This window comes from Delphinapterus leucas, chromosome 7, assembly GCF_059928025.1.
Source record: "Delphinapterus leucas isolate spDelLeu-1000000601 "Yukka" chromosome 7, BTC_Dleu_Yukka2, whole genome shotgun sequence".
In the NCBI taxonomy this organism is placed as follows: domain Eukaryota; kingdom Metazoa; phylum Chordata; class Mammalia; order Artiodactyla; family Monodontidae; genus Delphinapterus; species Delphinapterus leucas.
In genome coordinates this window covers 10,089,471-10,101,746 of record NC_143135.1, presented here as the reverse complement: position 1 = coordinate 10,101,746, position 12,276 = coordinate 10,089,471, and the positions used below count along the sequence as shown (strand labels likewise).

Below are 12,276 nucleotides of genomic sequence, written 5' to 3'. Positions count from 1 at the left end.
GGACCACAGCTCTTACCCCTTTCTCAATTCCCGCAGCACTCAGGATGATGTGACTGGGCTCCACGTACCCAAATCTGCTGCCGGTCCAACCCCAGCTCCCCATATTCCCAACCCCATCCTCCATACTCACTACTTTGTTATCCTTAAAATCGTGATACACGTGCAGCTTCAGGAAATACAAGGGAAACATGTTCTGTGGACAATGGTGTGAGGCCTAAGGCATGACACCAGTGGGAGGAGCCTCACCGTGCTGTTGATGCTGGCTAACAACTTCCCGTTAAATTCCACCATAGAGTACACAGCCCCTTTCACCTCCTTTTCAGCCACAGTCTGTAGTTTTCCTAGGGGAAAAAAGATACTCTTAAGTCTCCTTTATGAGCCCATACTTTAACTAATCAAAAGAATCCCATGCTTCCCCTCTGGCTCTAATTCCTGCCCCCAAAACCACTCATCTGATAGCAGGAAATACAGAGTCAGTACACACTGGGGTTAACCACCACTGGAAGTGTGAACCCCAAATGTGCAGTGAGTCTACACAGCATTCAGGATGTGTCTCCTACCCTGAGACTCCAGATCTCTCTCTCAAGATGGAGACCAAATTCCATCTCAGCCATCTATTCCGAGATTTCGGGGCCGACAGCTAGTCTTTAGAACCATCTTGAGTAGGGGAGATGGGAAAAGATGTAGAAATGAACTCAAAGTGCTGACGCTGGGAAGAGGACCTTAAAGGCTGAGCAGCCAAGTGGGAAACACACCTAGGATTCCTACTAGGGTTCCTAACTCTCGTTCTGGTCGGCAGGCTCTCTTATTCATAGTTCACCTCTCCCCGTTTTTCCTTCCTTTCAAAGAGTGAAAAAGGAAGAAACACGTGCTAGATTTTATTTGTGCCTCTGCTCACATACTCCAAAACTCATTCAGATCATCAAGAGCTTAAGAGAAACATCATGAGTCTCACATCACAGCAATTAACCCAAGTTCTTCTGCATAACTGAGACTGAAACCTAAAAGAGTCTGCTTACTTTCCCAGTTCCAAATCTCTCAAAAGCCGGAGACTGTGTCCGCTTACCATCTGAATACTGAAAGACCACAATACGACCCTGCTTGGGCTCTGCCTCTTCAGGGTACACCATGGCCGTGCCCACGATGAAGTATGTGTTGGGGTCTTTGCCCAACCTGCAGGAGACCAGGCTGAGGGCATACTCGTTCTGCAGGAACTGGTGGGCGTGGAGCACTAGAAGGGAGAAGAGACGCGACTGGCTGACAACCCCCACGCAAGCACGCTTCTGTACTTGTGAGGCCCACAGCTCAGCTCGAAGTAGATCTGCCTCCTGCTATTCCTGTCTCCTCACCAACCTATTCTGACCTGAGGAGGCCCAGCACTCTGGACTCACGGCCAACTCAGAGGCCCCACCCCTTTCTGCTCCTCCTAGGATGGTCTGCCAGTGTCCATCAAATTCTGGAATACAGCAGAACCCAGAAGAGCCTAGCTTAGGGAGGACGTAGGTACAAAATGACAAAAAGAGCTCATCTGCACCTTCAAAGGTGTGCTGGTCAATGATAAGGAGGTTATGCACCTCCACCTCTTCTCCAAAGGAGGTCTCGTGAGGGGCTGTGCTGCTGGAGAACAGCTTGCTGGAGCTGACGCTGCTGGACAGGGCCTGGGAACAGAGAGAACACACATCACCCCTCTCAAAAGCAGAACGGGTGCTGGGAACAACAGTGTGAGCATCAGGCAGGATCAGGGAACAGTGGCTGAGTCTGAACGAGGAAACCTTAAGGCTGGCCGCTTGCATGGAGCCTAAAGAGCAGAGGGCTTCAAAGAGGACTCAGGGACCAAGGCTAAGGATCCAAATTCCATATGGTATTGACACAGCAATCCAAAACACCGCCAGAATCTAAGGGCATTAAAGAGCACTAAAACAGTGATGCTACGACAATCAAGAAAGCTAACGAGAAACTCAGGCGACCTAGTAAAGTGACAGGCTTCCACCTCTCTCAATGGGAGGAGCAGGAGAGCACTGCAAATAAAAAGAAAAATGTAAAGACCTTCTACTTTGGATTAAGGGAAGAAGCCATACCACAGATGTCTGCGAGCAAGGAAGGCAGAGAATACGTGGAATAAAACGATCAGCTAACATCTCCATTGGGTCTGTGATGTGCGGCTCCATATTGTCCCACTATTATCATTTTGCAGATGAGAAAACTGAAGTTGCCCAAGGTCACGCAGCTAGGAATATAAACTTTGGAGTCAGTTCTGTCAGACTCCAAATCCCATGCTCTTACCTATTATACTGCACTGTTACCCATATCCTACACAAAGCACCCAAACTGATGTTAAGAGAAAAGGAATTATTCATCAGGCAAGGCTACCAAGTAGCAAAATCACTGACAGCCACGCTTACTCAAAGTTCTTCTCAAGCCTCTAATGAGGGGGCCAAATCCAGCTCACTGCATGTTTTTATAGTTTTATTGGGGATTTCCCTGGTGGTGCAGTGGTTAAGACTCCGTGCTCCCAATGCAGGGGGCCTGGGTTTGATCCCTGGTCAGGGAACTAGATCCTACACGCATGCCTCAACTAAGGAGCCCGCAAGCCGCAACCAAAGGAGCCCTCAAACCGCAACTAAGGAGCCTGCCTGCCACAACTAAGACCCAGGGTAACCAAATAAATAATTTTTTTTTTTTTTTAAATAAAGTTTTGGGACTTCCCTCGTGACACAGTGGTTAAGAATCTGCCTGACAATGCAGGGGACACGGGTTTGATCCCTGGTCCGGGAAGATCCCACATGCCGCGGAACAACTAAGCCCGTGCACCACAACTACTGAGCCTGTGCTCTAGAGCCTATGCTCCGCAACAAGAGAAGCCACCGCAATGAGAAGCCCGTGCACTGCAACGAAGAGTAGCCCCCGTTCACCTCAGCTAAAGAAAGCCCGCGCACAGCAGTGAAGACCCAATGCAGCCAAAAATAAATTTATTTAAAATTTTTCTTAAATAAATAAATAAATAATAAAGTTTTATTGGAACCCAGCTATGCCCACCTGTTGTCTATGGCTGCCTTTGTAATGGCAGACAGGCTTGAGTAGTTGTGACTGAGATCATATGACCTGCAAAGCCAGAACTATTTACTAGCTGCGCCTTTACAGAACAGTTTGCCCTGCTCTCACACCATCTTTCTTTGTCCACTGCCCTCACCTGGGTGCTGGCGCTGGGCCTCAGAGCAGTTGTGCCCCCACTCGTGTCCTGGACTTCAATACGGCTGGAGAGGACCCCGAAGCACTGGGACACCTCCTGGTAGCAAATCTTCCTGTAGAACAAGTACAGAGCAACAGGGCCCCCTCAGGAGAAGTCTGAGGCACTCCACACCAACCCCCAGGGCACCCCTGCCCCTGCAGCTCCCCTACCCTACCCTCACCTGGGAGATTCATAGAGGGGAACCGTACGAATGTGCAGCTTCTGTATCTCGTCAATGGTGCCAATGGTGAGGGTGCTGTTGTTGGCCAGTGCCAGGCTGGAAAGAAGGTTCTGGGTTTAGACTGAGTAGACCCAAGGAAGGAAAGGATTCTATGAGGCAACTCCACAAGGGGAAGGAAAACAAGGCAGAATTACACTAGCTTACCCCAGGGCAGTGGTTCTCAACTGACTCTATGCTAAATCACACCTGGGAAACATGCCTGGTCCCGCCCCTGAGATTTTCCTATTTAATTGGTCTGGTTGGGCCTAGGCTGAGATTTTTAACAACTAACTATTTAATACTAAAGCATTTGAATGCAGAACAGTGATGCTCAAACTATCAAACCATGCTGGCATCAGAATCAGCTGGGAGGCTTGTTAAACTAGACTGCTGGGTCCAACCCTGGAGTTTCTGATTCAGTGGATCCGTGGGTGAGGCCTGAGAATTTACATTCCTAATGCGTTCCCAGGTAGTGCTGTGGCTGCTATGAGGAGCCACACTTTGAGAATCGCTGCTCCAGGGGAATACATAAAGATCTCTGCATCAGGGGTTCCGAAACTTGACTAATCATTTGAATCGCCTACGAGGTTTTCTAAAAATATAGATTCAGATCTAGGGCTCAACCCTAGATCTACCAAATCAAACTCTAAGAAGGATTCAAAAACAATTCTGTACATTTAAAAAGGCTTCCAAGGTGTTTCTACTGCATAGCCTAGATTTGCAAACCTATGCTCTATACTCCCATCTCAGCTGATCACGGACTTTGTCATTAGGAAAAGGCTGGAGGGGAGGGTCTGAGGAAAACAACACGATGTCCTCACTCCTGGCTCTCGCTGAGAAAAGAAAAAGAGGCTCACCTGTCAGGGTAGCCATCTGAGTTGAGGGGACACATGTAGTTCACCTCCTTGAGGTTGACGTTGGAGAAGACCAATTTGTGGTTGCTGCTGTAGATGACAGTGGGGCGGTCAGAGCAAGCAAAGACGTTGGTGGTAGAAAGAGAACGGAAAGTCCTCAATACGGTGGGCTGGGTGCCCAGAGTCACCTTCTTACGGTCGCTCAACAGGCCTACAGAAAGAACGGTATCCAGAGAAAAAAGGAAAGAAACGAAACAGGACACACAGCTGGATTGTGAAGCTTCAAAAGCAGCACCCTGAGGCTAAGAACTCTGCCAACTCCAATACTCCAGATTTTCCGAAGAGCCCCTGACTCGAGGTGCTAGTCTCACCTGTCTCGATGTTGAGCCCAAAGTAGAAAAGCGCCCCATCTCCCAAGGCACAAAGGAGGTAGTGGCTACTCTCAAAGGTGGTCATCAGGATAGAACGAGGAATGATCTCTGTGGGAAAGAGGTACATTAAGTTCTTGTTCCAAATTCTGATTCTGATCCCAACCCAGGTCCTTAAAAGAAACACACCTCCACCCAGCATCTCTTTGTGCAGTAGCTCAAAAGAGGGCAGCTTCGCGATTCGGGCTGAGATGTCTGTCCAGAGACCAATAGCACAAAGAGGGGACATTCCACTGCTGTCCCCTAAAGGGGTGATGTCCAAGCAGGCCACTTCGTGTTCCATCTCTGTGTGGCTGAACAAGGAAGAATATGTCAGAGGAAGGAATCCAAGGATCAAAGAAGTCCCAGAGAACAGGGAGGGCAAAAAGAGCAGACAGATAAACACACACCTGATCTGTCGGAGCTCCTGAGGATGGATCTGCAGGTAGTAGAGGGCCCTTCCCACGGCTACTACTACCTGGCTGCTATTGCAGGAGGCCACACTGATGTTCTTGCCCTGAGGCTCCTTCCACTCACTGACGAGAGCTTTAGGGTCTTGAGAGACCAACCTCACAGATGCTGAAGTGATCTAGAGAAAGAAGAGCAATGTCTCCAAGCCCCCGCAGGGATCTAAACAGGGGTGAGAAGGTGGTAAATGCTGCCCTGGTGGAACCCTAAGAATAAGCTCCTCTGCCACATAGATATATTTTTCCAAAGTTCTGCAATGATTAATTACATGAAGATGTCATTTTTAGCTGAAGCCCTGAAGAAGACTGGCTTCAAGCAGCTTACAGCTTACATACCTACAGGCAGAAAAGGAGAAGGCCTGTTTCACTCTGAGTAAGGCTTGGGTAACACAACCTATGGAAAAGTACCGATGGAGTAAATAAGACCTGCAACTACAAGTCTAGCTGTTTTTCTCAACCCAAAAATCAGGTCTCTAAAATATCCAAGTTCTGGGAATTCCCCGACGGCCCAGTGGTTAGGGCTCCGCGCTTTCACTGCCGAGGGCGCAGGTTCAATCCCTGGTCAGGGAACTAAGATCCTGCAAGCCACGTAGCACAGCCAAAAAATAAATAAATAAAATAAATAAAATATCCAAAATATACAAGTTCTTTACTATGTATGAATACATTTTATACATTTATTTCATTATTGAAATAAAACAAAAAGCAGGTTGATAACACTATTATGTATCAATACACCTTACTTATCAAAATTGAGTTTCTACTTAAAGAGGAAAGCCCTTTAGAATTATAAACCCTATGGGGGATGCAGAAACACTACAAGCTGTTATTCATACTAATGAACTACAATGGGATTACATAATACTTCAAAGGGTTATTAGTCTTTCCATTTGGTAAAGAAGCCCATCATTGTAGAAAACAAACGTATGGACACCAAGGGGGGAAAGTGGCAGGGGGTGGGTGGTGGTGGGATGAATTGGGAGATCTGGATTGACATATATACAACAATATGTATAAAATAGATAACTAATAAGAACCTGCTGTATAAAAAAATTTATTTAAATTAAAAAAAATTTATTTAAATAAAAAAATTTATTTAAATTAAAAAACATTTTTTTTAATTCAAAAAAATTTATTTTGAATAAAATTCAAAAAAAAAAGACATCACTATAAAGTTAAAAACAAGCCTCAAAAAAAAAAAGTATATGAGAAGGCACATTTAGAGGGTTAGAAAGAAAGTTAGAAAAGAGGGAAGTGGACAGCTCAGGAAGGACACATCTCAAGAAAGAGGCACCAGCTACTGGAATGTGTGCCCAATTTAGTAGGAGGGGTCATATCAGGCAGCCTGCAGTGAAGACAGGAGAAGGAAGACAGCCAGTGTAGACAGACTTTTTTGATTCCAGAATCTAGATGAAGACGGAGATAGGGCAATAGCTGGAGGGAAGTTCTGGGGTCTAGAAGGTATTTTTTTAAGGCCAGCAAGGTTTACGTGTAATTCAAAGCTAGAGGAGCCAAAGGGGGAGGGGTGATTGTCTTCAAGCCCCAGTGCAGGGTCTAGAGGACCAAGGACAGGGTGTGATGCCGAGCTGAGGCTGCAGGATCACAGCTCTGAGAAAGGAAAGGCTCTAGTTTGGGAGAGATCAGAAAGCAGAACTCTGGTTTCATACACAGAAAATGTGGTCCTTTTGATGGCTGAACAAAGGTGTTTCAGAAGCTTCAATGGGGAAGACTAAAGATTTTAATAAAAAACCTAATATTGCCCTTGAAAAAAAAGAGAAGAAATCCATCATTAGTAATAATTGGGCTGGTATAAAATAGGAAATCAGCTTTTGAAGGGTCTGGTCTAGTGTAAATTACAAAACCAGGGCAGCAGCATAATTCTGAAAATCAAAAAAAAAAAAAACAGGAAAGCCCTTTAACAAGAGATATGTGAGCTGGGGCCAGTATTCAGGCCACCAGTTAGAAAACACTGACAAAGCGATGAGTCAGTAACTGGGCACTTCCCACATTTGTTCAACAAACAGAAGCTTCCCTCTGGTTTTTACCAAACCCACCACTGCCTGTTGCCTAAAAGGAAGACCAAGAGGATAAAAAGATAGAGACAGTTCAATAGTCCTCAGGCCCTCAAGTGCTATACCTGCCACAGGCAAATCACTGACTCTGCTCAGTGTGGAGAACGGCTCAAAAGGTGAGGAGGGTGTGCAAAAAACCAAGAGCATCACGGTCACTCCAAACTTAAAAAGACTGCCCGGCGTTGAGAGGTGTGAAGAAATCAGGCTCTCACAGCTAACGAAAGTGCCAAAAGGCTATATGCCCCCCATATCACAGAAAGATTTAAGATAAGGATCTGAACAGAGTTAGAACTCTGGTTATAATAATTAGCACCCTGAAAGTGCTGCCAAAAGTCATATATGGATGGTAGCCTATGACTAGTTTTTTTTCTTCTTTGTGCTTTTCAGTATTCTCCAAATAAGTATATACTACTATTATAACACGGGGGGAAAATGTGTCTCAGAAGACAGGATATAATTAGTGAGAAAACAATATCCCCCTGCCCACCCTCAAAAATATATATATGTAATGATCCCATCCATAAAAGAAAATGTGAATAAACACAATATACAGTCATCCCTCAGTATCTACAGGGGACTGGTTCCAGAATCCCCCAGCTGATAGCAAAATCCGCAGACGCTCAATCAAGTCCCTTATATAAAATGGAACAATAATGGCTTATAAACTACTCACATCCTTAAGTGTATTTTAAATCATCTCTAGATTATAATACCTAATATAATGTAAATGCTATGTAAATAATTGTAAATACAGTGTAAATGATACGTAAATAGCTGCTGGTGCACAGCAAATTCAAGTTTTGCTTTTTGAACTTTCTGAAGTTTTTCTCCCCATTTTTTTTTTTCAGCCATGCCACTTGGCTTGCAGGATCTTAGTTCCCTAACCAGGGATGGAAGTGAAAATGCCAAGTCCTAACCACTGGACCACCAGGGAATTCCCATCCCAAATATTTCTGATCCAAACCCACAGATACAAAGGGCCGACCATATATACATTTGCAAAGAAAAATTAAAGCTAAAAGGAACAACTCCAAAGTTAAGAGTTAATTAAGCTGCTCTCAGTAGTGGGTGATTAGGTAATTTCAGTTTTTTTCCCTAGCCTTTTTACATTACTTTTAGAGCCATAAAAACTGACTTCCAAAAATCCGGTAGTGCTCTGTACTGCACTCTAGGTCAAATTCAAGTGTAAACGAGGCCCGCCCTTTTCTCCGTTACTACCTGGATGAGTTGTTGATGAGCCACATTGCCACAGAAGAAAGTCTGCTGATCGTCCACAAAACCCATCAGTTCAGTTTCTTCCACCTCCTCTCCGTTTAACATGAGAACTCTGCAGCAGAATGGAAGGCCAGGGTCAGCCAGACCAGCTGCCCCACCTTGCAACCTTCACATGAGCACCTGGAGCTGGCACCAGACTCATCTTACCTCGTTTGGCCCACAAAAGAGAGCACCAAAGTGTCATCAGTCTCCCGATTAGGATCAGACCGCAGGGGCCATAAGCCTGGAACAAAGATCAAAGATTAAGAGGCACAGCACAGACCAACACTCCGCTCCCACAATCTAAGGAAGGAGCAGCCTAACCCCACAGGAAGAGCAAGAAATTTGGTGTCAGTCCTGAGATAAAATACCCACTCTGTTCCTCCCTAGCTTTAAGACTCTGAAGAAGTTAGATATTTTTAAAGCTGTTTGAGCCTGATATTTTTCAGTTTTTCATTTGATTTTGGATGGGATAATTCATCTCCATGACTCAAAGTCAAAATTTGTTTTTTATTTTTTAATTTTTTTTTAATTTATTTTATTTTTGGCTGTGTTGGGTCTTCGTTGCTGCACATGGGCTTTCTCTAGTTGTGTCGAGCCGGGGCTACTCTTTGTTGCGGTGCACGGACTTCTCACTGCGGTGGCTTCTCTTGTTGCGGAGCTTGGGCTCTAGGCGCAGGGGCTTCAGTAGTTGTGGCACATGGGCTCAGTAGTTGTGGCTCGCGGGCTCTAGAGTGCAGGCTCAGTAGCTGTGGTACATGGGTTTAGTTGCTCCACAGCATGTGGGATCTTCCCAGACCAGGGCTCGAACCTGTGTCCCCTGTATTGGCAGGCAGATTCTTAACCACTGAACCACCAGGGAAGTCCCAAAATTTATTTTTTAAATATTTAACACAGAAGTCTCACCCCTATACCTCTCCTTCCAACCTAGCCCCCAAATAAGTAAACAATAATAGTTTATCCTTCCAATTCTTTTTAATTTAGGAAAATAGGTAAACACTGTGTTGCAAGCCAATATATACAATAGCCTATCACAAACTGTCTGCACCTTGTTTTTTCATCTAATATATGCCTGGGCCTTTATCATAACAGAATAGTTTCTTGTTTTTGACACCTGCACAGTATTTAATTGTATGGATGTAACAGTTTATTAGTTAGTTCCCACTGATGGACCCTTTTTCAGTATATTGCCACAATATACAACACCACAATGAGTAATCTTGTATTTATGTCACTTTATACATATAAAGGTCTATGGGCTAGATGCCCAGAATTGGGCTTGCGGGGCAAATCACTAGATGCAGTTGTAGTTTCCGTAGACATTTTCAGTGAGCACGCTCATTTTCTCACAGCCTCATCAACACAATGTGTTGTCAAACTTCGACTTTGGCATCTGGTAAAGTATAGTATCGCTATTTTGTTTTGATTTGCACTTCTCTTATTGTAAGTTAGGCTTGTTACCTGTCCATCCCTGTACTTTGCTAATTTGGGGGCAGGAAATTTTGTGGTCTTTCTAGAAATTTTTTATGAATTAAGAGAGATTAGGCCTTTGCCTGTAAGATGAACTACAAACGTTTTTATCCAATTTGCCATTTCTTCTAACTTAGCTTACAGTGTTTTGTTTTTGCCATGCAGAAGTGTTTTATTTTTATGCTGATAGTTTATTAATCTTTCTTTTTGGCTTCTGTACTTTTGAGTCATTGTTTGACTATCCTCACTCCAAAATTAGAAAAGAATTCACCACCTTTTTCTTTTAGTTTTTGTATGGCTTCACATTTTTACATTAAGTCTTTGATCCATTTAGATTCTAGCAAGGTATACACTGAGCAGTATGGATCCAAACTTATCTTTTCCCAAATGACTCCAGTTATCCCAACACCATTTATTCAAAAGAATTATCTTTACCTCACTGACCTGAGATACCATCACTATTGTACACCAAAGTCCCACATACAGTTGTGTCTATTTCAGGACATTTGAGTCTGCCCATGGGACTCTTGCCTATTCGTGCACCAAAACCAAACTTTTAATTTCTAAGGTTTAATAGTACGTTTTTATATCTGGTAACTAGGCCCGTCTCATTGCTCTTTAAGTTTTCCTAGCTTTTCTTTCTTTTTTTTTTTGCGGTACGCGGGCCTCTCACTGTCGTGGCCTCTCCCGTTACTCCGGACGCACAGGCTCAGCGGCCATGGCTCACGGGCCCAGCCGCTCCGCGGCATGTGGGATCTTCCCGGACCGAGGCACGAACCCATGTCCCCTGCATCAGCAGGCGGACTCTCAACCACTGTGCCACCAGGGAAGCCCTTCCTAGCTTTTCTTGCTGCTTCTGTTTCCCATTTGGACTTTGACTTGCCCAGGCCAAAGAAAAAAAACCTATTGATACTTTTATTGAAATACATTAAATATAAAAATCAGAGAGAAAAAGCTTTATAATGTTAACTTATAAGACCTTGGCATGTCTTTTTCATTTGATCAATCTATCCTTTTAATCCTTTAAGAGTATCTTAAAGTTTTCCTTACATAGATTTTGCACAATTCTTGTTAAACTTATTCCTTGGTATTTTATCTTTTTATTCCTATTGTAAATTGTCTCTTTCCCTCTACTATACCTTCTAATTGTGTTTTTACATGAAAACTACTGATTTCAGAACATTAATTTTATATCCTACCTTAATGAATTCTTATTGCCTGTTAGCTTTTCAGTTGATTCTCTTGAGTTTTGTATTTTTATGATCTCTTCCTAATTCATAAACCTCTATTTTTTTATTAATACGTTCTCATCCTCTTACTTTTTTATATTCTGAATTACTTTTTTTTAAGATGTGCCTCCTATATACTACTGTGAATTAACTTTTGCCTTATGATCCAATCTGATCATCTTTTTCTTATAACAGGTGAGTTTAGCACATTTGTTTACTGGTACCAGATATCTGATATATGAGTTACTCATACAGATGTTTGATATCAGTTCTGTTATATTATTTTAGGTTATGTTTACTGTTTGTATATTACAGAAGTCTTTCACTATGTAGTCTTTCTTTGATCTTTTTGATTATTATAGTTCTCTTGCAATTTACAAAGATCTGTACTTTTGTTCTAGAAGTTACCTTTACATGTACATCTTTCTATGAAATTCTCAGTCTTCTCTCTCTTTACGGATTCTATCAGTTCCCTTATATAAACAACATTAAATTTCACTTGTAATCTTTCTTCCACCATTCCTCTACTCCATTATCCAAGTTTTTTTTTTTTTTTTTTTTTGCGGTATGTGGGCCTCTCACTGTTGTGGCCTCTCCCGTTGCGGAGCACAGGGTCCGGACGCGCAGGCTGAGCGGCCATGGCTCACGGGCCCAGCAGCTCCGCGGCATGTGGGATCCTCCCGGACCGGGGCACGAACCCGTGTCCCCTGCATCAGCAGGCGGACTCTCAACCACTGCACCACCAGGGAAGCCCCATTATCCAATTTTGGTCAATATTCTCTTTAAGTTTACTTTGGAACTTTTCAATATATTTAAGCTTCTACCGCTTATTTGGCATTATGAATTTTTTTACTCTTCATTTGATCTGCTCCCCCCCATAAGTGTCTTCATGACATGTAATGAGGCCAAAGTCACTCAAGTAAGATCTGCATCCTATGTCCACCAAAAGGATACCTTTGATGCCTGGCAAGTCAATGCTGGCATGCTCGTGGATTCCAATTCCATTCCGGATGATCCGCAAAGAGCCTTCCTTGAAAGCCCCAGAGCAAGTGACCAGCTGCAAGTAGAGAAAAG

General features: G+C 43.7%; 1 protein-coding gene across 1 annotated transcript in view; it reads right to left on the bottom strand.

The window, feature by feature from the left end:
* Positions 1-12,276, bottom strand: part of DDB1 (damage specific DNA binding protein 1) — a 31,484-nt gene that overhangs the window by 9,608 nt on the left and 9,600 nt on the right. The window contains exons 10-21 of the mRNA XM_022591834.3: positions 12,157-12,259; positions 8,672-8,747; positions 8,468-8,576; positions 5,121-5,299; positions 4,861-5,024; positions 4,675-4,782; positions 4,307-4,514; positions 3,411-3,506; positions 3,191-3,302; positions 1,535-1,658; positions 1,067-1,231; positions 247-341 (exon numbers count right to left, since the gene is read on the bottom strand). Of these exons, the coding sequence (XP_022447542.1) occupies positions 247-341; positions 1,067-1,231; positions 1,535-1,658; positions 3,191-3,302; positions 3,411-3,506; positions 4,307-4,514; positions 4,675-4,782; positions 4,861-5,024; positions 5,121-5,299; positions 8,468-8,576; positions 8,672-8,747; positions 12,157-12,259 (1,539 nt within the window). The remainder of the gene's footprint in view (positions 1-246; positions 342-1,066; positions 1,232-1,534; positions 1,659-3,190; positions 3,303-3,410; positions 3,507-4,306; positions 4,515-4,674; positions 4,783-4,860; positions 5,025-5,120; positions 5,300-8,467; positions 8,577-8,671; positions 8,748-12,156; positions 12,260-12,276) is intronic.